Source organism: Pleurodeles waltl, chromosome 12 (genome assembly GCF_031143425.1).
Source record: "Pleurodeles waltl isolate 20211129_DDA chromosome 12, aPleWal1.hap1.20221129, whole genome shotgun sequence".
In the NCBI taxonomy this organism is placed as follows: domain Eukaryota; kingdom Metazoa; phylum Chordata; class Amphibia; order Caudata; family Salamandridae; genus Pleurodeles; species Pleurodeles waltl.
This window is the reverse complement of record NC_090451.1, coordinates 37,614,471-37,642,344: the sequence shown is the minus strand read 5'-3', so window position 1 is coordinate 37,642,344 and position 27,874 is coordinate 37,614,471. Positions and strand designations below refer to the sequence as shown.

General features: G+C 46.5%; 1 protein-coding gene across 1 annotated transcript in view; it reads right to left on the bottom strand.

Annotated features, from left to right (window-relative positions):
* Window positions 1-27,874, bottom strand: part of SUGP1 (SURP and G-patch domain containing 1) — a 303,889-nt gene that overhangs the window by 138,482 nt on the left and 137,533 nt on the right. Inside the window, exon 5 of the mRNA XM_069216188.1 lies at window positions 18,225-18,348. Coding sequence (XP_069072289.1) covers window positions 18,225-18,348 — 124 coding nt within the window. The remainder of the gene's footprint in view (window positions 1-18,224; window positions 18,349-27,874) is intronic.

Below are 27,874 nucleotides of genomic sequence, written 5' to 3'. Positions count from 1 at the left end.
CTGAGGTGTTGGATCGCCACCAGCCGAGTCGGGGTCGCCGGGTGCAGTGTTGCAAGTCTCACGCTTCTTGCGGGGAGCTTGCAGGGTTCTTTAAAGCTGCTGGAAACAAAGTTGCAGCTTTTCTTGGAGCAGGTCCGCTGTCCTCGGGAGTTTCTTGTCTTTTCGAAGCAGGGGCAGTCCTCAGAGGATGTCGAGGTCGCTGGTCCCTTTGGAAGGCGTCGCTGGAGCAGGATCTTTGGAAGGCAGGAGACAGGCCGGTGAGTTTCTGGAGCCAAGGCAGTTGTCTTCTGGTCTTCCGCTGCAGGGGTTTTCAGCTAGGCAGTCCTTCTTCTTGTAGTTGCAGGAATCTAATTTTCTAGGGTTCAGGGTAGCCCTTAAATACTAAATTTAAGGGCGTGTTTAGGTCTGGGGGGTTAGTAGCCAATGGCTACTAGCCCTGAGGGTGGGTACACCCTCTTTGTGCCTCCTCCCAAGGGGAGGGGGTCACAATCCTAACCCTATTGGGGGAATCCTCCATCTGCAAGATGGAGGATTTCTAAAAGTTAGAGTCACCTCAGCTCAGGACACCTTAGGGGCTGTCCTGACTGGCCAGTGACTCCTCCTTGTTATTCTCATTATTTTCTCCGGCCTTGCCGCCAAAAGTGGGGCCTGGCCGGAGGGGGCGGGCAACTCCACTAGCTGGAGTGTCCTGCTGGGTTGGCACAAAGGAGGTGAGCCTTTGAGGCTCACCGCCAGGTGTGACAATTCCTGCCTGGGAGAGGTGTTAGCATCTCCACCCAGTGCAGGCTTTGTTACTGGCCTCAGAGTGACAAAGGCACTCTCCCCATGGGGCCAGCAACATGTCTCGGTTTGGGGCAGGCTGCTAAAACTAGTCAGCCTACACAGATAGTCGGTTAAGTTTCAGGGGGCACCTCTAAGGTGCCCTCTGTGGTGTATTTTACAATAAAATGTACACTGGCATCAGTGTGCATTTATTGTGCTGAGAAGTTTGATACCAAACTTCCCAGTTTTCAGTGTAGCCATTATGGTGCTGTGGAGTTCGTGTTTGACAGACTCCCAGACCATATACTCTTATGGCTACCCTGCACTTACAATGTCTAAGGTTTTGTTTAGACACTGTAGGGGTACCATGCTCATGCACTGGTACCCTCACCTATGGTATAGTGCACCCTGCCTTAGGGCTGTAAGGCCTGCTAGAGGGGTGTCTTACCTATACTGCATAGGCAGTGAGAGGCTGGCATGGCACCCTGAGGGGAGTGCCATGTCGACTTACTCGTTTTGTCCTCACTAGCACACACAAGCTGGCAAGCAGTGTGTCTGTGCTGAGTGAGAGGTCTCCAGGGTGGCATAAGACATGCTGCAGCCCTTAGAGACCTTCCTTGGCATCAGGGCCCTTGGTACTAGAAGTACCAGTTACAAGGGACTTATCTGGATGCCAGGGTCTGCCAATTGTGGATACAAAAGTACAGGTTAGGGAAAGAACACTGGTGCTGGGGCCTGGTTAGCAGGCCTCAGCACACTTTCAATTGTAAACATAGCATCAGCAAAGGCAAAAAGTCAGGGGGCAACCATGCCAAGGAGGCATTTCCTTACATGTGTCTATTATGGCTCCCAGGTATTGTTGTACCTTGCGTGGCAGAATTTTGGATTTTGTGAAATTGACGGTGAACCCTAGTTTGAAGAGGGTTTGTATGATATGATTTGTGTGATTTGAGCACTCTATTAACGAATGGGCCTTGATTAGCCAGTCGTCTAGATATGGGAACACATATATTTGCTGCCTTCTTATGTGTGCTGCGACTACCGCTAGACATTTGGTAAAGACTCTTGGTGCGGTTGTTAATCCGAAAGGCAGTACCTTGAATTGGTAATGTATTCCTTTGAATACAAACCTTAGGTATTTCCTGTGCGATGGGTGTATTGGTATATGGAAATAAGCATCCTTGAGGTCTAAAGTTGCCATGTAGTCGTGCAGTTTTAGCAATGGCAATACTTCTTGTAGTGTGACCATGTGGAAGTGGTCTGATTTGATGAAAGTGTTCACTACTCTGAGGTCTAGGATTGGTCTCAGTGTTTTGTCCTTCTTTGGTATCAGAAAGTACAGTGAGTAAACTCCTGTGTTTATTTGTGTGTTTGGCACTAATTTGATTGCATTCTTTTGCAATAGTGCCTGCACTTCTATCTCCAGGAGATTGGAATGGTGTGTTGTTAAATTTTGTGCTTTTGGTGGTATGTTTGGAGGGAATTGTAGAAATTCTATGCAATAACCATGTTGGATAATTGCTAGAACCCAAGTGTCTGTAGTGATTTCCTCCCATGCTTTGTAATAATGACCTATTCTTCCCCCCACTGGTGTTGTGTGGAGGGGGTGAGTGACATGTGAGTCACTGTTTAGTAGTAGGGGCTTTGGGGCTTTGAAATCTTCCTCTATTTCTAGGGAATTGCCCTCCTCTATATTGTCCCCGAAAACCTCCTCTATACTGTCCCTGGTAACTGGACGGTGTGGCATGTGAGGTGCTGGCTTGTGTGCTTTGACCTCGAAACCCCCCTCGAAAGGGCGTTTTACGGAATGTGCTGTAATTCCCTCTGCTCTGCGGGGAGTAGAGTGCGCCCATGGCTTTGGCAGTGTCCGTATCTTTTTTAAGTTTCTCAATCGCTGTGTCCACTTCTGGACCGAACAGTTCTTTTTCATTAAAAGGCATATTGAGAACTGCTTGTTGAATCTCTGGTTTAAATCCAGACGTTCGGAGCCATGCATGCCTTCTGATAGTTACAGATGTATTAATTGTCCGTGCAGCTGTATCTGCAGCGTCCATGGAGGAGCAGATCTGGTTGTTGGAAATGGTCTGTCCTTCCTCGACCACTTGCTTTGCCCTATTGTGTAAGTCCTTGGGCAGATGTTCAATGAGATGTTGCATCTCGTCCCAGTGGGCTCTGTCATAGCGCGCAAGTAGTGCCTGGGAGTTCGCGATGCGCCACTGGTTTGCAGCTTGTGCTGCGACTCTCTTACCAGCTGCATCGAACTTGCGGCTTTCTTTATCTGGGGGTGGTGCATCTCCAGATGTGTGGGAGTTGGCCCTTTTCCTAGCTGCTCCTACAACAACAGAGTCTGGTGGCAGCTGTGTAGTGATGAAAACCGGGTCCGTAGGAGGCGGCTTATACTTTTTTTCCACCCTTGGTGTGATTGCCCTACTGTAAGGAAATGCCTCCTTGGCATGGTTGCCCCTGACTTTTTGCCTTTGCTGATGCTATGTTTACAATTGAAAGTGTGCTGAGGCCTGCTAACCAGGCCCCAGCACCAGTGTTCTTTCCCTAACCTGTACTTTTGTATCCACAATTGGCAGACCCTGGCATCCAGATAAGTCCCTTGTAACTGGTACTTCTAGTACCAAGGGCCCTGATGCCAAGGAAGGTCTCTAAGGGCTGCAGCATGTCTTATGCCACCCTGGAGACCTCTCACTCAGCACAGACACACTGCTTACCAGCTTGTGTGTGCTAGTGAGGACAAAACGAGTAAGTCGACATGGCACTCCCCTCAGGGTGCCATGCCAGCCTCTCACTGCCTATGCAGTATAGGTAAGACACCCCTCTAGCAGGCCTTACAGCCCTAAGGCAGGGTGCACTATACCATAGGTGAGGGTACCAGTGCATGAGCATGGTACCCCTACAGTGTCTAAACAAAACCTTAGACATTGTAAGTGCAGGGTAGCCATAAGAGTATATGGTCTGGGAGTCTGTCAAACACGAACTCCACAGCACCATAATGGCTACACTGAAAACTGGGAAGTTTGGTATCAAACTTCTCAGCACAATAAATGCACACTGATGCCAGTGTACATTTTATTGAAAAATACACCACAGAGGGCACCTTAGAGGTGCCCCCTGAAACTTAACCGACTATCTGTGTAGGCTGACTAGTTTTAGCAGCCTGCCACAAACCGAGACGTGTTGCTGGCCCCATGGGGAGAGTGCCTTTGTCACTCTGAGGCCAGTAACAAAGCCTGCACTGGGTGGAGATGCTAACACCTCTCCCAGGCAGGAATTGTCACACCTGGCGGTGAGCCTCAAAGGCTCACCTCCTTTGTGCCAACCCAGCAGGACACTCCAGCTAGTGGAGTTGCCCGCCCCCTCCGGCCAGGCCCCACTTTTGGCGGCAAGGCCGGAGAAAATAATGAGAAAAACAAGGAGGAGTCACTGGCCAGTCAGGACAGCCCCTAAGGTGTCCTGAGCTGAAGTGACTCTAACTTTTAGAAATCCTCCATCTTGCAGATGGAGGATTCCCCCAATAGGGTTAGGATTGTGACCCCCTCCCCTTGGGAGGAGGCACAAAGAGGGTGTACCCACCCTCAGGGCTAGCAGCCATTGGCTACTAACCCCCCAGACCTAAAACACGCCCTTAAATTTAGTATTTAAGGGCTACCCTGAACCCTAGAAAATTAGATTCCTGCAACTACAAGAAGAAGGACTGCCCAGCTGAAAACCCCTGCAGCGGAAGACCAGAAGACGACAACTGCCTTGGCTCCAGAAACTCACCGGCCTGTCTCCTGCCTTCCAAAGATCCTGCTCCAGCGACGCCTTCCAAAGGGACCAGCGACCTCGACATCCTCTGAGGACTGCCCCTGCTTCGAAAAGACAAGAAACTCCCGAGGACAGCGGACCTGCTCCAAGAAAGGCTGCAACTTTGTTTCCAGCAGCTTTAAAAGAACCCTGCAAGCTCCCCGCAAGAAGCGTGAGACTTGCAACACTGCACCCGGCGACCCCGACTCGGCTGGTGGCGATCCAACACCTCAGGAGGGACCCCAGGACTACTCTGATACTGTGAGTACCAAAACCTGTCCCCCCTGAGCCCCCACAGCGCCGCCTGCAGAGGGAATCCCGAGGCTTCCCCTGACCGCGACTCTTTGAACCTAAAGTCCCGACGCCTGGGAGAGACCCTGCACCCGCAGCCCCCAGGACCTGAAGGACCGGACTTTCACTGGAGAAGTGACCCCCAGGAGTCCCTCTCCCTTGCCCAAGTGGAGGTTTCCCCGAGGAACCCCCCCCTTGCCTGCCTGCAGCGCTGAAGAGATCCCGAGATCTCTCATAGACTAACATTGCGAACCCGACGCTTGTTTCTACACTGCACCCGGCCGCCCCCGCGCCGCTGAGGGTGAAATTTCTGTGTGGACTTGCGTCCCCCCCGGTGCCCTACAAAACCCCCCTGGTCTGCCCTCCGAAGACGCGGGTACTTACCTGCAAGCAGACCGGAACCGGGGCACCCCCTTCTCTCCATTCTAGCCTATGTGTTTTGGGCACCACTTTGAACTCTGCACCTGACCGGCCCTGAGCTGCTGGTGTGGTGACTTTGGGGTTGCTCTGAACCCCCAACGGTGGGCTACCTTGGACCAAGAACTAAGCCCTGTAAGTGTCTTACTTACCTGGTTAACCTAACAAATACTTACCTCCCCTAGGAACTGTGAAAATTGCACTAAGTGTCCACTTTTAAAACAGCTATTTGTCAATAACTTGAAAAGTATACATGCAATTTTTATGATTTAAAGTTCCTAAAGTACTTACCTGCAATACCTTTCAAATGAGATATTACATGTAGAATTTGAACCTGTGGTTCTTAAAATAAACTAAGAAAAGATATTTTTCTATATAAAAACCTATTGGCTGGATTTGTCTCGGAGTGTGTGTACCTCATTTATTGTCTATGTGTATGTACAACAAATGCTTAACACTACTCCTTGGATAAGCCTACTGCTCGACCACACTACCACAAACTAGAGCATTGGTATTATCTCTTTTTACCACTATTTTACCTCTAAGGGGAACCCTTGGACTCTGTGCATGCTATTCCTTACTTTGAAATAGCACATACAGAGCCAACTTCCTACACCTACTTTTGACCGGCTCCTTAAATATGTCTTTTGCGTGCCGGAGCATACCAGGGAGCATAGGCAGGCTTTGGTATGAGCTGTGGGTGGAGGAGAGTGTGTTGAACAAGAAATCATCCTCGACCTGTTCTGAGTGGAGGCTTACGTTGTGAAATTGTGCTGCTCTAGCCACCACCTGAGAGTACGCGGTGCTGTCTTCTGGTGGAGATGGCTTTGTAGGGTATGCCTCCGGGCTGTTATCTGACACTGGGGCGTCGTATAGGTCCCATGCGTCCTGATCTTGGTCACCCTGGCTCATGGTGGTGTGAGCTGGGGAGTGTGATGGAGTTTGTGCTGGTGAAACGTCAATCACGGGCGGAGGAGAGGGTGGTGGTGTAACTCTTTTCACCACTTTTGGTTGTGGTGTTTGTTCCGTCTGGAACTCCAACCTCCTCTTTCTCCTAATGGGGGGATGGGTGCTTATTTTTCCTGTCCCCTGCTGAATGAAGATACGCTTTTGCGTATGGTCCACATCAGTTGCTTGTAGCTCTTCCTCAAACCTATGCTTCTGCATTTGGGAGGTTAGCGAGTGCTCTTCTGTATAAGAGCCTGAAGCTGGGTCGCTTGCAGTTTGTTTCGGCATCGAAACTTTGTCTGCGTGTTTTTTCGGCTCCGAGGTGACTTTCTTCCTTTTCGGGGCCGAAACCTCTCGGCGTCGATCTGTTTCGGTGCCGCTGTCTCGGCGTCGAGCCGTGTCCACACCGGCATCTCGGTGTCGAGGCTTGTCTCCAGCACTTTCTCGGTCCCGAGAAGGCTGCGTGCCGGTGTCTCGACCGGAGTCGGACGATCTCGGCACTGTTTGGGCCTTTTTCGGTGCCGACAGTCGGTCACCGAATTTATGGGTCGAGCCATGGCCTGGTGGCAGTGGCGTCCCCTGGGCCTTGTAAATGTTTCTCTGTGTGGTTTTCGACGTCTTACTCACGGTTTGTGTATCGTCGAATCCTTCGGAGTCTGAGTCTTGGATCGAGAAGGTACCTTCCTCTTCCTGTTCCTCGAACTCCCGTTGGGCTGTCGGTGCGGACGCCATCTGAAGTCTTCTGGCTCGACGGTCTCGGAGTGTTTTTCGGGACCGGAACGCACGACAGGCCTCGCAGGTGTCTTCGCTGTGCTCAGGTGACAGGCACAGGTTGCAGACCAAGTGTTGGTCTGTGTAGGGGTATTTATTGTGGCATTTGGGGCAGAAACGAAACGGGGTCCGTTCCATCGGCGTTCTTCAGCACGCGGTCGGGCCGACCAGGCCCCGACGGAGGATCGAAAAACTACCCCGAAGGGCACCGGAGCTCTTCGATCTTCGATGCGGTGTTGAATCTAAGTACGCCGATCCCGAACGCAACAATACCGACGAAAATCTTCAGAAATTAGCTAATTTTCCATTCCGAAACTCGGAGCGACAGGAACACGTCCGAACCCGATGGCGGAAAAAAAACAATCGAAGATGGAGTCGACGCCCATGCGCAATGGAGACAAAAGGAGGAGTCACTCGGTCCCGTGACTCGAAAGACTTCTTCGAAGAAAAACAACTTGTAACACTCCGGCCCAACACCAGATGGCGAGCTATTGCAGAACATGCGTATCTACAGCGACAGATGCCATCGAACATATGTATATCCTAGTAGTAGTGGATCATGCTACTAGGTATCCTGAAGCTATTCCCCTTAGGTCGACTACTGCCCCTGCAGTAGCCAAGGCCCTCATTGGTATCTTTACCAGAGTGGGTTTCCCTAAGGAGGTGGTGTCTGACAGAGGTACCAACTTCATGTCAGCATACCTAAAACACATGTGGAATGAGTGTGGGGTGACTTACAAATTCACTACACCATACCATCCACAAACTAATGGCTTAGTTGAGAGATTCAACAAGACATTAAAAGGCATGATCATGGGGCTCCCAGAAAAGCTCAAAAGGAGATGGGATGTCCTCTTGCCATGTCTGCTTTTCGCTTACAGAGAGGTGCCACAGAAGGGAGTAGGATTCTCACCCTTCGAACTTCTGTTTGGTCACCCTGTAAGGGGACCACTTGCTCTTGTTAAAGAAGGCTGGGAGAGACCTCTTCATGAGCTTAAACAGGACATAGTGGACTATGTACTTGGCCTTCGCTCTAGAATGGCAGAGTACATGGAAAAGGCAAGCAAAAACCTTGAGGCCAGCCAACAGCTCCAGAAGTTTTGGTATGACCAAAAGGCTGCAATGGTTGAGTTCCAACCAGGGCAGAAAGTCTGGGTTCTGGAGCCTGTGGCTCCCAGGGCACTTCAGGACAAATGGAGTGGCCCCTACCCAGTGCTAGAAAGGAAGAGTCAGGTCACCTACCTGGTGGACCTGGGCACAAGCAGGAGCCCCAAGAGGGTGATCCATGTGAACCGCCTTAAGCTCTTCCATGACAGGGCTGATGTAAATCTGTTGATGGTAACAGATGAGGATCAGGAGGCAGAGAGTGAACCTCTCCCTGATCTTCTGTCATCAGACCCAAAAGATGGCTCAGTAGATGGAGTGATCTACTCAGACACCCTCTCTGGCCAACAGCAAGCTGATTGTAGGAGAGTCCTACAACAGTTTCCTGAACTCTTCTCCCTAACCCCTGGTCAGACACCCCTGTGTACCCATGATGTGGACACAGGAGACAGCATGCCTGTCAAAAACAAAATTTTTAGACAGTCTGACCATGTTAAGGAAAGCATCAAGGTGGAAGTCCACAAGATGCTGGAATTGGGAGTAATTGAGCGCTCTGACAGCCCCTGGGCTAGCCCAGTGGTCTTAGTCCCCAAACCTCACACCAAAGATGGAAAGAAAGAGATGAGGTTTTGTGTGGACTACAGAGGGCTCAACTCTGTCACCAAGACAGACGCCCATCCAATTCCTAGAGCTGATGAGCTCATAGACAAATTAGGTGCTGCCAAATTCTTAAGTACCTTTGACTTGACAGCAGGGTACTGGCAAATAAAAATGGCACCTGGAGCAAAAGAGAAAACAGAATTCTCCACACCTGATGGGCATTATCAGTTTACTGTTATGCCCTTTGGTTTAAAGAATGCCCCTGCCACCTTCCAAAGGTTGGTGAATCAAGTCCTTGCTGGTTTGGAGTCCTTTAGCACAGCTTATCTTGATGATATTGCGGTCTTTAGCTTCACCTGGCAGGATCACCTGGTCCACCTGAAGAAGGTTTTGAAGGCTCTGCAATCTGCAGGCCTCTCTATCAAGGCATCCAAATGCCAGATAGGGCAGGGAACTGTGGTTTACTTGGGCCACCTTGTAGGTGGAGGCCAAGTTCAGCCACTCCAACCCAAGATCCAGACTATTCTGGACTGGGTAGCTCCAAAAACCCAGACTCAAGTCAGGGCATTCCTTGGCTTGACTGGGTATTACAGGAGGTTTGTGAAGGGATATGGATCCATTGTGACAGCCCTCACTGAACTCACCTCCAAGAAAATGCCCAAGAAAGTGAACTGGACTGTAGAATGCCAACAGGCCTTTGACACCCTGAAACAAGCAATGTGCTCAGCACCAGTTCTAAAAGCTCCAGATTATTCTAAGCAGTTCATTGTGCAGACAGATGCATCTGAAAATGGGATAGGGGCAGTTTTGTCCCAAACAAATGATGATGGCCTTGACCAGCCTGTTGCTTTCATTAGCAGGAGGTTACTCCCCAGGGAGCAGCGTTGGAGTGCCATTGAGAGGGAGGCCTTTGCTGTGGTTTGGTCCCTGAAGAAGCTGAGACCATACCTCTTTGGGACTCACTTCCTAGTTCAAACTGACCACAGACCTCTCAAATGGCTGATGCAAATGAAAGGTGAAAATCCTAAACTGTTGAGGTGGTCCATCTCCCTACAGGGAATGGACTTTATAGTGGAACACAGACCTGGGACTGCCCATGCCAATGCAGATGGCCTTTCCAGGTTCTTCCACTTAGAAAATGAAGACTCTCTTGGGAAAGGTTAGTCTCATCCTCTTTCGTTTGGGGGGGGGGGGGGGGGGGGTTGTGTAAGGAAATGCCTCCTTGGCATGGTTGCCCCCTGACTTTTTGCCTTTGCTGATGCTATGTTTACAATTGAAAGTGTGCTGAGGCCTGCTAACCAGGCCCCAGCACCAGTGTTCTTTCCCTAACCTGTACTTTTGTATCCACAATTGGCAGACCCTGGCATCCAGATAAGTCCCTTGTAACTGGTACTTCTAGTACCAAGGGCCCTGATGCCAAGGAAGGTCTCTAAGGGCTGCAGCATGTCTTATGCCACCCTGGAGACCTCTCACTCAGCACAGACACACTGCTTGCCAGCTTGTGTGTGCTAGTGAGAACAAAACGAGTAAGTCGACATGGCACTCCCCTCAGGGTGCCATGCCAGCCTCTCACTGCCTATGCAAGTATAGGTCAGCCACCCCTCTAGCAGGCCTTACAGCCCTAAGGCAGGGTGCACTATACCATAGGTGAGGGTACCAGTGCATGAGCATGGTACCCCTACAGTGTCTAAACAAAACCTTAGACATTGTAAGTGCAGGGTAGCCATAAGAGTATATGGTCTGGGAGTCTGTTTTGCACGAACTCCACAGCACCATAATGGCTACACTGAAAACTGAGAAGTTTGGTATCAAACTTCTCAGCACAATAAATGCACACTGATGCCAGTGTACATTTTATTGCAAAATACACCCCAGAGGGCACCTTAGAGGTGCCCCCTGAAACTTAACCGACTGTCTGTGTAGGCTGACTAGTTCCAGCAGCCTGCCACACTAGAGACATGTTGCTGGCCCCATGGGGAGAGTGCCTTTGTCACTCTGAGGCCAGTAACAAAGCCTGCACTGGGTGGAGATGCTAACACCTCCCCCAGGCAGGAGCTGTAACACCTGGCGGTGAGCCTCAAAGGCTCACCCCTTTGTCACAGCACCGCAGGACACTCCAGCTAGTGGAGTTGCCCGCCCCCTCCGGCCCCGGCCCCCACTTTTGGCGGCAAGGCCGGAGAAAATAATGAGAATAACAAGGAGGAGTCACTGGCCAGTCAGGACAGCCCCTAAGGTGTCCTGAGCTGAGGTGACTCTAACTTTTAGAAATCCTCCATCTTGCAGATGGAGGATTCCCCCAATAGGGTTAGGATTGTGACCCCCTCCCCTTGGGAGGAGGCACAAAGAGGGTGTACCCACCCTCAGGGCTAGTAGCCATTGGCTACTAACCCCCCAGACCTAAACACGCCCTTAAATTTAGTATTTAAGGGCTACCCTGAACCCTAGAAAATTAGATTCCTGCAACAACAAGAAGGAGGACTGCCTAGCTGAAAACCCCTGCAGAGGAAGACCAGAAGACAACAACTGCCTTGGCTCCAGAAACTCACCGGCCTGTCTCCTGCCTTCCAAAGAACTCTGCTCCAGCGACGCCTTCCAAAGGGACCAGCGACCTCTGAATCCTCTGAGGACTGCCCTGCTTCGACGACGACAAGAAACTCCCGAGGACAGCGGACCTGCTCCAAAAAGACTGCAACTTTATCCAAAGGAGCAGATTTAAAGACCCCTGCAACTCCCCGCAAGAAGCGTGAGACTTGCAACACTGCACCCGGCGACCCCTACTCGGCTGGTGGAGAACCAACACCTCAGGGAGGACCCCCGGACTACTCTACGACTGTGAGTACCAAAACCTGTCCCCCCTGAGCCCCCACAGCGCCGCCTGCAGAGGGAATCCCGAGGCTTCCCCTGACCGCGACTCTCTGAAACCTAAGCCCCGACGCCTGGAAAAGACCCTGCACCCGCAGCCCCCAGGACCTGAAGGACCGGACTTTCACTGCAGAAGTGACCCCCAGGAGTCCCTCTCCCTTGTCCAAGTGGAGGTTTCCCCGAGGAAGCCCCCCCTTGCCTGCCTGCAGCGCTAAAGAGATCCCTTGATCTCTCATTGACTTCCATTGCGAACCCGACGCTTGTTCTAACACTGCACCCGGCCGCCCCCGCGCCGCGGAGGGTGAAATTTCTGTGTGGGCTTGTGTCCCCCCCCGGTGCCCTACAAAACCCCCCTGGTCTGCCCTCCGAAGACGCGGGTACTTACCTGCTGGCAGACTGGAACCGGGGCACCCCCTTCTCTCCATTGAAGCCTATGCGTTTTGGGCACCACTTTGAACTCTGCACCTGACCGGCCCCGAGCTGCTGGTGGGGTAACTTTGGGGTTGCTCTGAACCCCCAACGGTGGGCTACCTTGGACCAAGAACTGAACCCTGTAAGTGTCTTACTTACCTGGTAAAACTAACAAAAACTTACCTCCCCCAGGAACTGTGAAAATTGCACTAAGTGTCCACTTTTAAAATAGCTATTTGTGAATAACTTGAAAAGTATACATGCAATTGAAATGATTCAAAGTTCCTAATGTACTTACCTGCAATACCTTTCAAACAAGATATTACATGTTAAATTTGAACCTGTGGTTCTTAAAATAAACTAAGAAAAGATATTTTTCTATAACAAAACCTATTGGCTGGATTTGTCTCCGAGTGTGTGTACCTCATTTATTGTCTATGTGTATGTACAACAAATGCTTAACACTACTCCTTGGATAAGCCTACTGCTCGACCACACTACCACAAAATAGAGCATTAGTATTATCTCTTTTTACCACTATTTTACCTCTAAGGGGAACCCTTGGACTCTGTGCATGCTATTCCTTACTTTGAAATAGCACATACAGAGCCAACTTCCTACACCGGGGCACCCCTTTCTCCATTGAAGCCTATGCGTTTTGGGCACCACTTTGACCTCTGCACCTGACCGGCCCTGAGCTGCTGGTGTGGTAACTTTGGGGTTGCTCTGAACCCCCAACGGTGGGCTACCTTGGACCCAAACTTGAACCCCGTAGGTGGTTTACTTACCTGCAAAAACTAACAAACTCTTACTCCCCCAGGAACTGTTGAAAATTGCACTGTATAGTTTTAAAATAGCTATATGTGATTTATGTGAAAACTGTACATGCTATTTTGCTAATTCAAAGTTCCTAAAGTACCTACCTGCAATACCTTTCATGCAAAGTATTACATGTAGAATTTGAACCTGTGGTTCTTAAAATTAACTAAGAAAATATATTTTTCTATACAAAAACCTATTGGCCTGGAATTGTCTCTGAGTGTGTGTTCCTCATTTATTGCCTGTGTGTGTACAACAAATGCTTAACACTACTCCTTTGATAAGCCTACTGCTCGACCACACTACCACAAAATAGAGCATTAGTATTATCTCTTTTTGCCACTATCTTACCTCTAAGGGGAACCCTTGGACTCTGTGCATAGAATTCCTTACTTTGAAATAGTGCATACGGAGCCAACTTCCTACAGTGTCTTCTTAATTTAAGTCTAAATATTACACATGCAGTACAGAAGTTATTATTTCACAGGTATTCTAAACAGAATATATCAACACAATACTTTATTTCATTTGTTCACATTGCTATGCTTGTCTGGCATTTGAGACAATCACTTGACTTCTGGAAACAGGCCCTTCTTCCATAAAGAACAATTATGAGACAATCCATTCTTCCTCTCCTGAACTTAAAATTGTCTAAGAGGCTCTTGTGTTGAGGGTGCTGAGCTGTGGGCCACTTCCCCTACTGTGGAGCATCCTGCACCAGACCAAGACACACTTTAGATGAATTGATCATGTACAACCCTCCAATCAGAAGGTTTTGTTGATATATACCCAGTTTGTCAAAATATTTATCACAATGTATTTTAGAAATGTACGTTTATGATACGCATGCCTACTTGTCAAATCGTTACAGGCACACCTTACCTAATGAAGAATTGTATATACTTCCAGTCCCCATGTTCGCCCACAAAACTGCCTACAGTCACGGTCTACATTAAGAGCAAGCTGGCAGAACCCATGCATACGAGCAGTGAAAGATCGCATATACTCTCCAAGTAGCCAATGGCATTACAGGATACCTTGAACAGAATTCCAATCAGACACCTATATTTTCCCATTTTAGAGTCATCTGAGAGCAAGCATTAAAGTAAGCGTTAACATTCAACATATTTTAGTTTTTTTGTTTTTTTGGAGGGGGGGGTAGTGAGTGGTCAGACAAACATCTTTCCCAAAATTTGTAGTCGCCTAATTTATTTTCAGCATCTACAACCCTTTGAAACAGATTTCTAAAACTAACAGGAATTGAGTTTTAGTTCAACCAGCTCTTCGCCTTGCTGAGTTTACAGAGGATTCTGTGGCTCAAACCGTGTCACTCAGCTAACAAAGCCCGGCAGATCTCTCTATGCCAGTCTGCAGCTGTTCCTGTCGCTTTCTATGGCCTACGAAAGAAGAGAAAATCCAATGCTGCAGCAGCAGGCAGCATTATGCAAATCAAGCAGGAAAAAACAGGAGAATAACAGAAGGTCCTCTGGAAGGCCACCCAGAAAACATCAGCACTTGAGCACATGGGGTAGAAAAACCCTCTTCTTTCCACGTCAGCCACTGTATGAAACTAAATCGGGAGGTTGTAACCATCGTCCTGCAGAAGGCACAGTCAAGGTTCTCATCAGCAAGTGGCTTTTAAACTGGTGAAAGATGCATATATGAACTTTGATTTTTCAAGTGTGTGAGATACAAGCAACTGTCATAACTTGGGTAATAGTATTACCTGTTATTTCCCTTTGTAGAAGCAGCATGTGTGTGAATGAAGTGCAGTCCAAAATAAGTTATTATTACTATAATAATCTAATAGTCACGAAAGCTACAAGTATACTTTTCTTGCTCATAATTACAGAGCTTAATTGTATTTGTTTATAGATAAGGGATGTGAGTTTAATTTAAGAATTTGACAGGGAAACTATAAAATGGACTTCACATTTAGGAAAGGTGCAACTGGGTGTGCATGCTTTGTGAAGACGCAAACACAATGAACTGGGTTAACATGTAGTGTGGGTGAGCTATTAAGGGGGTACAGCTAGGGTCAATACCTGGGGCTACTGATGACACAGACCTCTTAGTAAACAGTGTCAGGGGGATTTTTGAATGAGAAGTGTTGGTCAGCCAAAGAGTTCTAAGTGGACAACAGAAATAAGTCAAAAATAAATGAAGAGGGGGCAATTCTTCCAGTCATCATCGACATCCGTTGGTCGGAGATGGTCACTTGCTAAAGAACACCTGAAAAACTCAATCTGAAGCACAATCTATATTCCCCCGAAACAGGGTAAACTTTAACAAAAATAGTGGCACGCACAGAGAGAACAAAAGCTGCAATGGCGATGATAAGCAACTGTCCATGTGAATTTTTCTTTAAAAGTCTTATCACCATTTGGCAATTCATTTAGGACAACAAATTAAAGAATGATACTTGCTATGTCCTGCCCTCTCCCAACTGTATTTTACTAAAATCCAGTGTTGTACCAGAAGACGACCTGTTGATGGTGCCTTGGTTGAGCGGTATGAATGAGAAATAAGGCAATAGACTTCTGCAGAGAAAACATCTTGGCTCAATAAATAGGTTTAATCTCTGGAAACATTAAACTCTCATTGACCTAACCAAAGATTATGAATTTATGACTCATGCCAAGAGCACGTCTCTAGTCTAAATGGCAGGTCTGGATTACACAACTTGAAAACGTTTCTAAAACCTATTCCTTTTCCGGATATCAAGAAAATATAAACCCAATGCTGTTTTCCGTCTTATAATTACCAATAAGCGAGCCCTTAGACTGTTAAGTGAGTTAATCTTAGAATTATACAAACATCTTTTTGGGCCAGTCAGATCACATTAGATTACTGCCAAACCTTACGATTGGAGACATTTTATACAAACAATCTTCCTTCCCAAAGCATAATCCTTCAAATCATAGGTATCATAATGTTTCATCCACTTTGTTCCACAAAGATGTGTATACATTTTGTTGCAACCATTTTATGTTTTATCAAAGTTTTTTGGAACGTCTGCAGTGGCCACCACAGTGCCCAACAACTGCAACAGAGGACATTTTATTGGAGCAACCGAAGTGACTGACTTAAGAAAAAAAAACAGTGAAGAGAAAATCTTATCCAGATTTCTTCCACTGATGCAAGTTACATGTATGATGGATTGTGTCAATACAGTGAGCTGAGTCTGAAAGGATATCAAAGATTTTAATTTTATACACCAAGGCTATTCATACACTTGTTAAGTGTTTGCATGGTCAGAACAAGGAAATGTATTAAGCACCCACAGCTAAAATGTTTGGATTACTGGGGCAATTCCAGAACAAAGGCTGGTACCTGCTGCCCCATGGATAAGGTCCTGAAGCTGTAGGTAATGGTCAAGTCTGGAACCCAATGTTTAACAGACTGCAGTGAAACAGAAGAGGCAACTTAAGGAGAAAGTAAATAAAGCAGTGAAAAAACTGTTACATGGCTGGATTGCAACAAAGGGGATGATCGCCAGAGAAAAAAAAAAGATATACACCATAGGATAGCATATCATTACACCCATGTATTCATCACCTTTCGGGCGCTCAGATTCCGTAGAGTCAAAACTTCTCTTTGTTTCACATTCGGCCTCAATCTCTATGCCAGCCACTCCTCTTAACAACTACTTGCCAGACACTGACACCAAACAGCAATTTCTTACTTTCCTTGGTCAACAATGCTATTTCTCATTAGACAAAGGCAGCTGAACTGCCCATCACCTTTGACATATCAATCTGTTTCGCTTCGGGCTGATATCACGCCCAGTGCTGGCAGCAGTTATCCCACATTTGTCTGCAGTCACCTCTCAATGGTCATAGAGGTACAGTATTCAATCTTTTTCAGTTCAGATATCATGAGGTATCGCTTGATAGGCGAATTCCTACTTCGTTATCAGTCCCATTTTCAGGTCTCCCTTGTTGGTGGAAAAGGGAGCCAGAGACCAAGTGTACTCGGGATAAAGAAGGTCAGAGACAAAGAGAACCTCAGAGACTACGTTGGTGAGTAAGGAAAAGAGTGACTGGAGAGGTGGATTTGGGACAGAAGGTGATGGGAACTTTGAAATGAGCAACACTAGGCTGGGAAACATTAGACACACCTACAAATGGAAGCTGGAACCAGGGCCAAAAAAAAAGCAGTGCAGTATAAAAGCACACCTAATCCAGCTAAAGGAGACTGGAAAACAAGAACTCAGGGTTGCATGTGCCTATCCCGTTGATCAGGAACAACTCACCCCATGTGACGGTCCAAAATGCTGCATCAGAAAGGCTGACATGCAACCACTCAGGTTGTTTTCCCCTCTACAACAAAACTGCCAATGTTTTTTTGGGGGATTTCAATGAACATGTTAAACAATGAAAACGTCATACCTACACCTTAGGAATCACAAATGAACTTCAAAACATTTACCAAAAGATAAGAACTAAAGGGCAATAAGGGAAAGGAGACAAGGTTTAAAAGCTTCCAAAATATTGTGCAGAAGCTTTTTCAGTTTTTCCATGATAAGACCAACCAAGATTACAAACTTGCTCTATCTGAAGCCTGAATTGGGCAACTAGGTGTTCTGTATGAGATCTTACAACACAGAAAAATAGGCAGAGAACAGCCTGATTCTTTGCTATTCGGTCTGACCTGGTCCTCGTCACCAGAGGCTTTTAAAGAGCACACCGACACCAAAAGCATTAATAAGCGACCAATAAGACCCTGCTTTCTACAGTCCTTCCTTGGGCGCCTCCTCCCCTTGTATGTTAGGCACTGTGCAGATAAATACCAAAGGGCAGCACAACTAGCAAAAAATGAATCCCTCTCAAACTCCAAGGCCATTGGTGACGGCTTCAGCTGGTGTGCTGTGGAAGGTAGCTCGGTCCAATTAGGCAGGTTGGTGTTAACATGAAATGAATCTTCCACACCTTATTTGGAATGTACTTAATAGAACAGAATCTATTACCTCATTTGGGTAGAATATTCACTGTGGATTTTGATGTCTCAAGGCATGTCACCCCTCTTGATACATAGTGTATGTCAATGTTACGTATGATATATATATATATATATATATGGTAAACACAATTATGTCTTTCTCAGACACTATGGATGCTTAACCTTCAGAGAGTGATCTGCATCATAAGCAATAAACAGAAAAAAAGAGGTTTTAGAAAGGAGGAACCAAGGCAAACAGCAATGACAAATCTTCAGTGGACATGTATCCATCCTGGATACAGCCTGTGCAGTAGGCAATGGTACTGGAGGAAAGCACAAATACAACACCATTTTGAGTTTTCCTACTGCTAAACAAAACTTCCTCTTTGTACATCACCCCATCCCTTTTCTCCAAGGGGGTGAGATGTCTGGTCTTATCTGCAACATGAAATTGTTTACCCCATCAAACACGGGTCCATGGCTCTTACTGCTGACAGACTTACGCAAATGCAGAGTGTTCCTTGTATTCTTCTATTGCCATCTTTTCCATCTCAAGGCCCCCATCTGCTACAATGGCCGCCATCTCTTCCACCACTTTCAGGATTTCAGGGTCCTCTGGGGGTAAAACTTTAAGCAGCCTGTCAGTACTGGCGTTCACTCATACAGCAAACAAATCAATAGGCATTTTATTTCTTAAAATATTCCACAACAGCATGAGGAGCAAAGTGCACCACTTAGAAACCGTTAGAATATGGATCACAACCACTTTTAAAGATAGGAGTGATTGGTGATGCGGACTGCAAACATTACAGAAATCACATTGAACAGATCATAAATGAGTAAGTGGCTTTCCTTTACATTCAATGGAGGTACAACATCAAATCAATTTCAGACCAGGTAAGTATCAGCCAGCTGCCCACAGAACAAAACACAATGGAAATGGACTAGAGCTTTTTGAAGTTGTGCACCAGTAAAGTACCATTGAGGTTGAATTTGCCTCCTTAAACTTGACCGATTATGAAACATTGTCCAATTTATACAAAGAACTATCAGATGGCTAGCAACCTGGTGAATCCAGCCCTATAAAGTCAGCCCTGCAAAAGGTTCTCTTTCGAGAAATATTGAAAAGGGGAAAAAAACTATTAAAAAAGGAAACCAAATCAGAAGGGCCCACTATCAAATGCATCCTGAACTTCAAATAGGAACATTAAAAAACACACTAGGCAAACTAAACGCACTGGAATGCATTTCATGGAAAACCATCAAAAAGGAGAACAAATAATTAATTTTAAGTTTTTCACTGTTTCATTTAAAAAAAACATAGGTTCAGGGTTACTGTCTGCAGTGACTCAATCAAAAGTCGGAACCAAGCACGCCAGTCCGACAACAGACGGATAGGCAGGAGGATCAGCAAATGTGCTAATTTAAGACTGGGTAAGAAGATCGGAGTAAAATAAAAAAAATTTTTTTTTTAAAAACACGTAGTAGGAGTAAAAGAGTAAGATGGTCAACTGGGCTTGCGGGAGGTTATCAATTTACCACAAAGAACACTGGCCACTAAGGAGGGTGGCAGAAGGAGAGAAAAAAGGAATACGAAGGTGCTCGGTGGGTACCCCCACAAAGAAGGTAAAGATTACAAAAGTGGGCCTAGGGGCTGGGATGGTCCCACAGGGGACACTGATATGTGAATGGGGCAAAAAAGGAGCTCCACATGGTACTCACAAAAAACAAATAAAATAAAAAGTGCACACTATCTTTGGGAAATGAGAACAAACATTTGCAATACAATGCGTCTTGCATTTGCCCGAGTTAGAGCCATTGGCCTTGTAAATTACTAACTGGACTTTTCTTGCCACATACATTGAAAATGAAAAATAAAACAGTTGACATGAGTAAGCTGATTCAAAGTGCCATGGCCGCCATGAGCACAAAGGAGACACACAAAAGGAAAAAGAAGTTTGCTCAGTCAAACATATCGGCAATCATGCATTTATCCATGTAACAGGGGCAGTCTGCAAGGCGGTAACAAAATGCCCCAAGGCGGGACAAACATAAAGCATTTACCAATTATTACAAAGAATATTTGAAAGGCAAGCCCACGAACGAGTGAAAGAGATGGGGGTGAAGTGGGTGCACTTAACCTAAAAAGCGTTGATAAGCAACAATTCTTTAGAATCTGTTTCCCAAATTAGTTTTTTTTCTGCACCCAAGGATTCACTTATACATTTATTAAAATAATTGCCACAAATGCAGGATTTAAAAAAAAAAAAAAGAAACAACATCTGCATTCCAGCACCAAAGACATACTTGAGGAGAATATTGGAACCCTATTGAATGAATTTTAGCAAAGGTATCAATCTCAAAATTGGGATTCCATCCCTGATTGTAAGCTTTGTCCTCCATGACAGACAGCTGTTGAGCGGCAGCAGCGATTAATAAAACCAGATAAGCAGGATTCTGAAGGCTACACTCAGCCACCATGTGTGTGGTGCAAATGCAAAAGAGGTCTACAGCTTATCAAAGCAGTTACACTAAGTGGCATATGCTGTGCACAGTTCAACACAGACTTCACCCTCACCAAGAAAAGTTGCTTTCTAGTTAAGTCACACCTTTCTTTTCCCGTCTACATTTGATCAGAAGTTGGGAGCTTTATTTAATGCTAGCAAAATAGGAGATACCGCAGTGCACACCAACAATATGACACAGCGGTTGTACAGCTTTGGAATAAAATGTCACCATCTTTAGCAGTCCTGAAGAAACAGCATCCACACTGCATTTTGTCCACACATGTAGGAATTGAAGGCAATCTGCCCTCTGCAGAAGGCAAAAGGAGCTCATGCTGACACTTCAAAATGGGAAGGGATGATGAACGCTTAGGCTATAACCCACCAGAGTGAGAGACATGCAGAGTTTCTGACTACCCACTTCAGTGAGAGATCGAAGCAGAGACCTAGGCATGAACCTTGTGCCTTCCACGCTGAACCAGCCCATAACTGTAAAGCATAGCGCTCAATCATGCTGGAGGAACTTAAACCTGACATGCTGAGAATATGAACATATCCAATAATAGATAAATGATACATCAGGTTTACACATCAGATAATTATCAATTTACGCAAAAGATCACATTTTGTGCTCGTCACCAATCTGTTCAGAGGGTAACCTCTTCCTCCATCTAACAATTCCTTTAACATTGTCTTATCTTTTGCTTTCTCTGTCTTCATATACGTATGTCCCTCTCATCTGTCTCCTGTACATTTTCCTTAATCCTGACCCGATCATCATCCCATAACTTCTCCGCTTCCCCCCTACATCACTTTACCTACACCTCTTCCAGCCACTGAAGACCTCTCTCCATGCCTCCATTTGTTACTCATTTTCACCATCCCACTGTTTCCCACCAACCTCTGCAAAACCTCCCACAGGATGTGTTCTTCAGTCTGTCTCTCTCATGGTTCTTCTTGCTCTGCTTTCCTGGCTCCCTTTACTGAGTAGACATGGACTTCATTGATGGAACCATCCTTGTATTGGACGGATATTAAAACCATTTAGGTTTTTGGTGTATCTGTGGGATTAACAGAGTAAACTATTCTGAAAACAATTTTAAACAGGACGGCAATATAGCCTTTATTTGGCTGCCACACATGAAGCCTGGGCTTTGACACTCCATACCCCCATCAGGTGATATTTGTGAACCTCTGGGCTAAAACTTCTCAAGCTTCTCATTGGCTGCCCAGACAGCATCAGATTTTATGACTTTTTGCTACCAATCCATACACCTACCATGCCAGAGCGCGCCTCTAAATGAGGGTTTGATTTGCTTTTCAAAAAGAGACTGCTCAATCAGAGCAACTGCTTGTAGAATGTGCAAAAAAAAAAAGGCTATGGCTCCAAGTAGCTGGAGTGTTATACCTGTACAGTTTTGTAAATATTTTAGCCTTTTTAGGTTCTGCCTGCAGGCGCACTTGCACGCATGCTTGCAAAATCTTTTGTTATAAACAAAATAACAAAGGGGATTAGAACCAGCTCAGTATTTACCTGAACTTACCATTGGCTTACTCCGTCGTCGCTCTGATTTACGCGCTTTGGCTGGCCAGCCCATCATCTTCACGTCACGTCCTGCCGCCGTCTTCATCTTCTTTGCCAATCCTGCTGTTGAGTTGTCTGTGAACCAAGTACTCCTTCAGGTCACTTCCCATTGGACACTAGCTAGTGTCCTTCCTCTGGCTACGACGCTGAAGGTACTTCTTTTTTTCTTCCTGCATGTCATCTAGCTTGCTTCGATGCTTTATTATCTGTCTTCTTTCTTCATTGTGGTCTTCTATTTTCTTCCTGCTTGCCGTCTTTTTACTTCGCTGACATCTTTTTTTAAAGCCAACTTCTCTGTCTTCTTTCTTTGTTGCCATCTGCCTTTTTTCGTTCTGCATAACGTCTTCTGTCTTCTTTACCGCAAGCCATCTTCACTACCATCTTCTATCTTCATTTTTCACTGTCTCCTTCCTTTATTCCTGCATGCAAACATCTGTCTTTGCTGTCCATTTTCTTCTGCCTTCTTTACCGCATGCATTCTTCTGTCTTCTTTCTTTTAGTCCGCATTCCAGATTTCGCCTGTCTTGTTTTCTAACTGGTTTACAAATATTAGAAAAATGTTATTTGAATGATTGTTTTACAATTTTTTCAAATATTTTTAACCCAGTTAGATAGGAAAAAAAGACAAAGGCGAAACCTATTGGCTTTGTCAATGCTCGTTTAATCTCTGGTGTCAAGCTGCTTGCTGTCCTTTCTTGTAGCCCAGGTCCAGATGCGCCTTCACAAATCTCTGGCTTGCATTGAACCCTTGGGCCTCAGCCTCACCTTAGCACTACACAGCATTGCAGCCCCTTCCCTCTCCTACTGGTGAATGAGATCCATCACACCCACTTAACCTCTCCTCTCAAAGCAACACACCAACATTGTGCGGCTCCAAGCATCACAACCAGACCACTTGTTAGCACCTCACTGAACACTTCAAAGATATAGATACAGCTGTAATTGCTCCAGACTGTTAGAGTGCCAAGATGCCAGAGCAATAGTAGTTGCTCTCTAAAAGTAGCATATAACGCAACATACTCAACCTCAGTTAGTTTTGTTTGCAATCTTGTGTTTGGTGCTCGTGGTATTATATAGCTGATTCCCAGAGTTTAAGCCGAGAGACAGAAGCATGGAGCAACCGAGAAACAAAGTGAGGAAGATTCCAATGAGTTCAGCAGTCCAAGAAACATCTGCGGAGTGGAACAATTGGATCGTCTGCACCATTCTAAGCCTCATGCAGTCAGAATAAAGATAAATTAAGAGCAAAAAGTTAATAGATTAAGGCAAAATCTCAACAAAGAAGGCAGTAGCCTTCAATTTCATTTTGGCTGGTGGAAGCCAAGCTGACTTAGAAAGATACACCATGGGCATCCAGTGCATTGACACTGTTCGTGAGTTTCACTACAGGATCAGAAGCTCAATAAACAGACTCAGAACGATCACCACAAAGGTAGTGTAGGAAGGAATAGCAAGCTTGGTTCTGCAGAGGTTGGTATGTCTGGAGCTGCAGGGACTAGAAGGGCTGTCAACCCCTTGGCCGCTGAGAAGGTACACAATCTTTGACAATATGCAAAGAAGAAAATTAATGCTCCAGGAGCTGCATGATTTTACTAAAAATGGTGCATACATTAGATCCTCCAGACCGCGTAGTAACGCAGATTCAAGAAAATTGGACTTTTGAGTAGCCAGGAACCACATCTGAGCTAAAACTTCTCTTCCATTAGCGTTACCGTCCCTCACAACATAGGAGACTAGAAATAGGGGCAGCCCAGGAGATTTGCCACCCATTAAACATGAGCCTCAGAAGAACATCAGCACGAGTAACACGAAAATGGTTCACTGGAGGAAGCCACCCTTTTGCAATGAAGAAGCACTATAAAGGAAGCCCACCTATCTGGGAAACACTGAACTGAGAGCACGCAAATACATCCAGTGCAAGATGACGGAGACAGGCTAAAACCTGGGTCACAACTGCAGAACTCAGGATATCAAAGCACTGGAAGTGTACCACAAGCCTGAAGAGTGAGGTAGACATTAAATTGAGCAATGGTATACCTCTAGAGCAGAAGGATGGGAAGGCAAAAAAAAAAAAAAAAATCACAACAATTATCAACACTGCCATCTAAAAACGGCTGAGTAACAAGTGTGCCTGGATCCCCTATTGAATAAGAGAGGGTATGCCAATTGTTTATTAGCGACCTTGTGAATATTATATCTGTTACAAAAGAGATAGCTACCAAGAATCAGGGACCACTCACTCAATGATAAACGGTCTAGCAAAATGCCTTCCTACACTTCAAATGATGTGTACCTGGAAATAAGGGTAGCATGTAAAAAGATTACATCTTTTGGGGGTCTTGCGTGGTGTATACAACGCACAAGCATGTCACCAGATCAAGGTTAAAACATATGAAATACTATTCTATATCAAAAGAGTCAGACAGGCATGCAGCAACTTTCAAGTGGGGTCCCCTCCTTTCAATCACACGGCACAGGAGCATTCGAGGCAGAAGGTGGCCATCGCTTGCAAGATGAGAAAGAGGGGGTCGCTTCAGAAACTATTGGGTCACACACAAGCAACTCACTTGGCACTTTGTCTCTCAAGAGATCTGAGGACAAGTAACAGCTCAGCAAACGCAGAGGACGTAGGGTGCCATGTGGATATTGATGAAGAGAAAGTTAAAATGTTTCCACTGGTAAGCAATGCGCAGGTAATTAGTGAATGGCAGCCCCTGCTAAGGTTCAACCCAGCACAGCGTTGTACAATTAGGTACTGCCTTCAGCAACTCCTTCTGGTCTGGAGTTTATGTTCATTGGTCACTGAACAGGTAAAGTATACACAGTCAAGCCACCATGACTGAAGAATAAATACAGATTCATTAAAATAAAGTAAATTAATGAGCCCAGAGGAACTATAGCAACCCTAGGATAATTCAGTTTGAGGCTTTATTTTAAGAAACTTTAAGAGCTCAAAAAGTTGCAGTTTTTGAAATAAATTGAAATCAAACGTATTGCCAGTAACAAATTACTGAAAATCCCAGGGATACAGCTGTCACGGTAAGAACTTTAGATCTCCACTTAAAAAGTCCTTGGCCCTGGGAGTAGCAAAAAAAACAAGTCCCTCTTTCACCTCTTTCAATGCAGAACTGAACGGTGGTCCCTTACTCAAGGGTAGTTGACTGATGGCAGGAAAGTACGCCATTGACATTCAAACAAGCCGAGGCTCAAGTGAAGACCAAGGACAACATCTGACAAAAAGGCAAGGAAGACAGGATGGTCGTAGAAAAGAATGGTGTCTCATCAGATCAGCAGTCGTCTGCAAAGGGGACCAATGACACGTGCCAACATCTGCTAAGAAGGGGGGCTGAATGCTGAACTTTTCGGCAAGCAAAACACGTACTCTATCATGCTTACATTAAAAAGAATTACAGTGCCCAGGAGTGAGCAAAATGTAATGGGTAAAGAGTCTGAAAACATAATTTACAGTGTGTAAAATATTTACTGTACATTTTGCAAATCTTAGGCAAAGGGATTGAAGTGCAATATGGAGATACTCTTGTTGTCTATTCATGGTATTCCAAGAGTGTAAAGAAATGGCTCCCTGTTGCAGTTACCCCCCACTTTTTGCCTGATACTGATGCTGACTTGACTGAGAAGTGTGCTGGGACCCTGCTAACCAGGCCCCAGCACCAGTGTTCTTTCACCTAAAATGTACCATTGTTTCCACAATTGGCACAACCCTGGCACCTAGGTAAGTCCCTTGTAACTGGTACCTCTGGTACCAAGGGCCCTGATGCCAGGGAAGATCTCTAAGGGCTGCAGCATGTCTTATGCCACCCTAGGGACCCCTCACTCAGCACAGACACACTGCTTGCCAGCTTGTGTGTGCTGATGGGAGAAAATGACTAAGTCGACATGGCACTCCCCTCAGGGTGCCATGCCAACCTCCCACTGCCTGTGGCATAGGTAAGTCACCCCTCTAGTAGGCCTTACAGCCCTAAGGCAGGGTGCACTATACCACAGGTGAGGACATATGTGCATGAGCACTATGCCCCTACAGTGTCTAAGCAAAACCTTAGACATTGTAAGTACAGGGTAGCCATAAGAGTATATGGGCTGGGAGTCTGTCAAAAACGAACTCCACAGCTCCATAATGGCTACACGGAATACTGGGAAGTTTAGTATCAAACTTCTCAGAATAATAAACCCACACTGATGCCAGTGTTGGATTTATTAAAAAATGCACACAGAGGGCATCTTAGAGATACCCCCTGTATTTTACCCAATTGTTCAGTGCAGGACTGACTGGTCTGTGCCAGCCTGCTGCTGAGAGACGAGTGTCTGACCTCATGCGGTGAGAGCCTTTGTGCTGTCTGAGGACAGAAACAAAGCCTGCTCTGGGTGGAGGTGCTTCACACCTCCCCCCTGCAGGAACTGTAACACCTAGCAGTGAGCTTCAAAGGCTCAAGCTTCGTGTTACAATGCCCCAGGGCACTCCAGCTAGTGGAGATGCCCGCCTCCTGGACCCAGCCCCCACTTTTGGCGGCAAGTCCAGGAGAGATAATGAGAAAAACAAGGAGGAGTCACTGGCCAGTCAGGACAGCCCCTAAGGTGTCCTGAGCTGAGGTGACTCTGACTTTTAGAAATCCTCCATCTTGTAGAAGGAGGATTCCCCCAATAGGGATAGGAATGTGACCCCCTCCCCTTGGGAGGAGGCACAAAGAGGGTGTACCCACCCTCAGGGCTAGTAGCCATTGGCTACTAACCCCCCAGACCTAAACACGCCCTTAAATTTAGTATTTAAGGGCTTCCCTGAACCTAAAGATTTAGATTCCTGCAACAACAACAAGAAGGACTGCCCAGCTGAAAACCCCTGCAGAGGAAGACCAGAAGACAACAACTGCCTTGGCTCCAGAAACTCACCGGCCTGTCTCCTGCCTTCCAAGGAACTCTGCTCCAGCGACGCCTTCCAAAGGGACCAGCGACCTCTGAATCCTCTGAGGACTGCCCTGCTTCGACGACGACAAGAAACTCCAGAGGACAGCGGACCTGCTCCAAAAAGACTGCAACTTTGTCTCAAGAAGCAGCTTTAAAGAACCCTGCAACTCCCCGCAAGAAGCGTGAGACTTGCAACACTGCACCCGGCGACCCCGACTCGGCTGGTGGAGAACCAACACCTCAGGGAGGACCCCCGGACTACTCTACGACTGTGAGTACCAAAACCTGTCCCCCCTGAGCCCCCACAGCGCCGCCTGCAGAGGGAATCCCGAGGCTTCCCCTGACCGCGACTCTCTGAAACCTAAGTCCCGACGCCTGGAAAAGACCCTGCACCCGCAGCCCCCAGGACCTGAAGGACCGGACTTTCACTGGAGAAGTGACCCCCAGGAGTCCCTCTCCCTTGCCCAAGTGGAGGTTTCCCCGAGGAAGCCCCCCCTTGCCTGCCTGCAGCGCTGAAGAGATCCCTTGATCTCTCATAGACTAACATTGGAAACCCGACGCTTGTTTCTACACTGCACCCGGCCGCCCCCGCGCTGCTGAGGGTGAAATTTCTGTGTGGGCTTGTGTCCCCCCCGGTGCCCTACAAAACCCCCCTGGTCTGCCCTCCGAAGACGCGGGTACTTACCTGCAAGCAGACCGGAACCGGGGCACCCCCTTCTCTCCATTCTAGCCTATGCGTTTTGGGCACCACTTTGAACTCTGCACCTGACCGGCCCTGAGCTGTGGTGTGGTGACTTTGGGGTTGCTCTGAACCCCCAACGGTGGGCTACCTTGGACCAAGAACTGAACCCTGTAAGTGTCTTACTTACCTGGTAAAACTAACAAAAACTTACCTCCCCCAGGAACTGTGAAAATTGCACTAAGTGTCCACTTTTAAAGTAGCTATTTGTCAATAACTTGAAAAGTATACATGCAATTGAAATGATTCAAAGTTCCTAATGTACTTACCTGCAATACCTTTCAAACAAGATATTACATGTTAAATTTGAACCTGTGGTTCTTAAAATAAAATAAGAAAATATATTTTTCTATAACAAAACCTATTGGCTGGATTTGTCTCTGAGTGTGTGTACCTCATTTATTG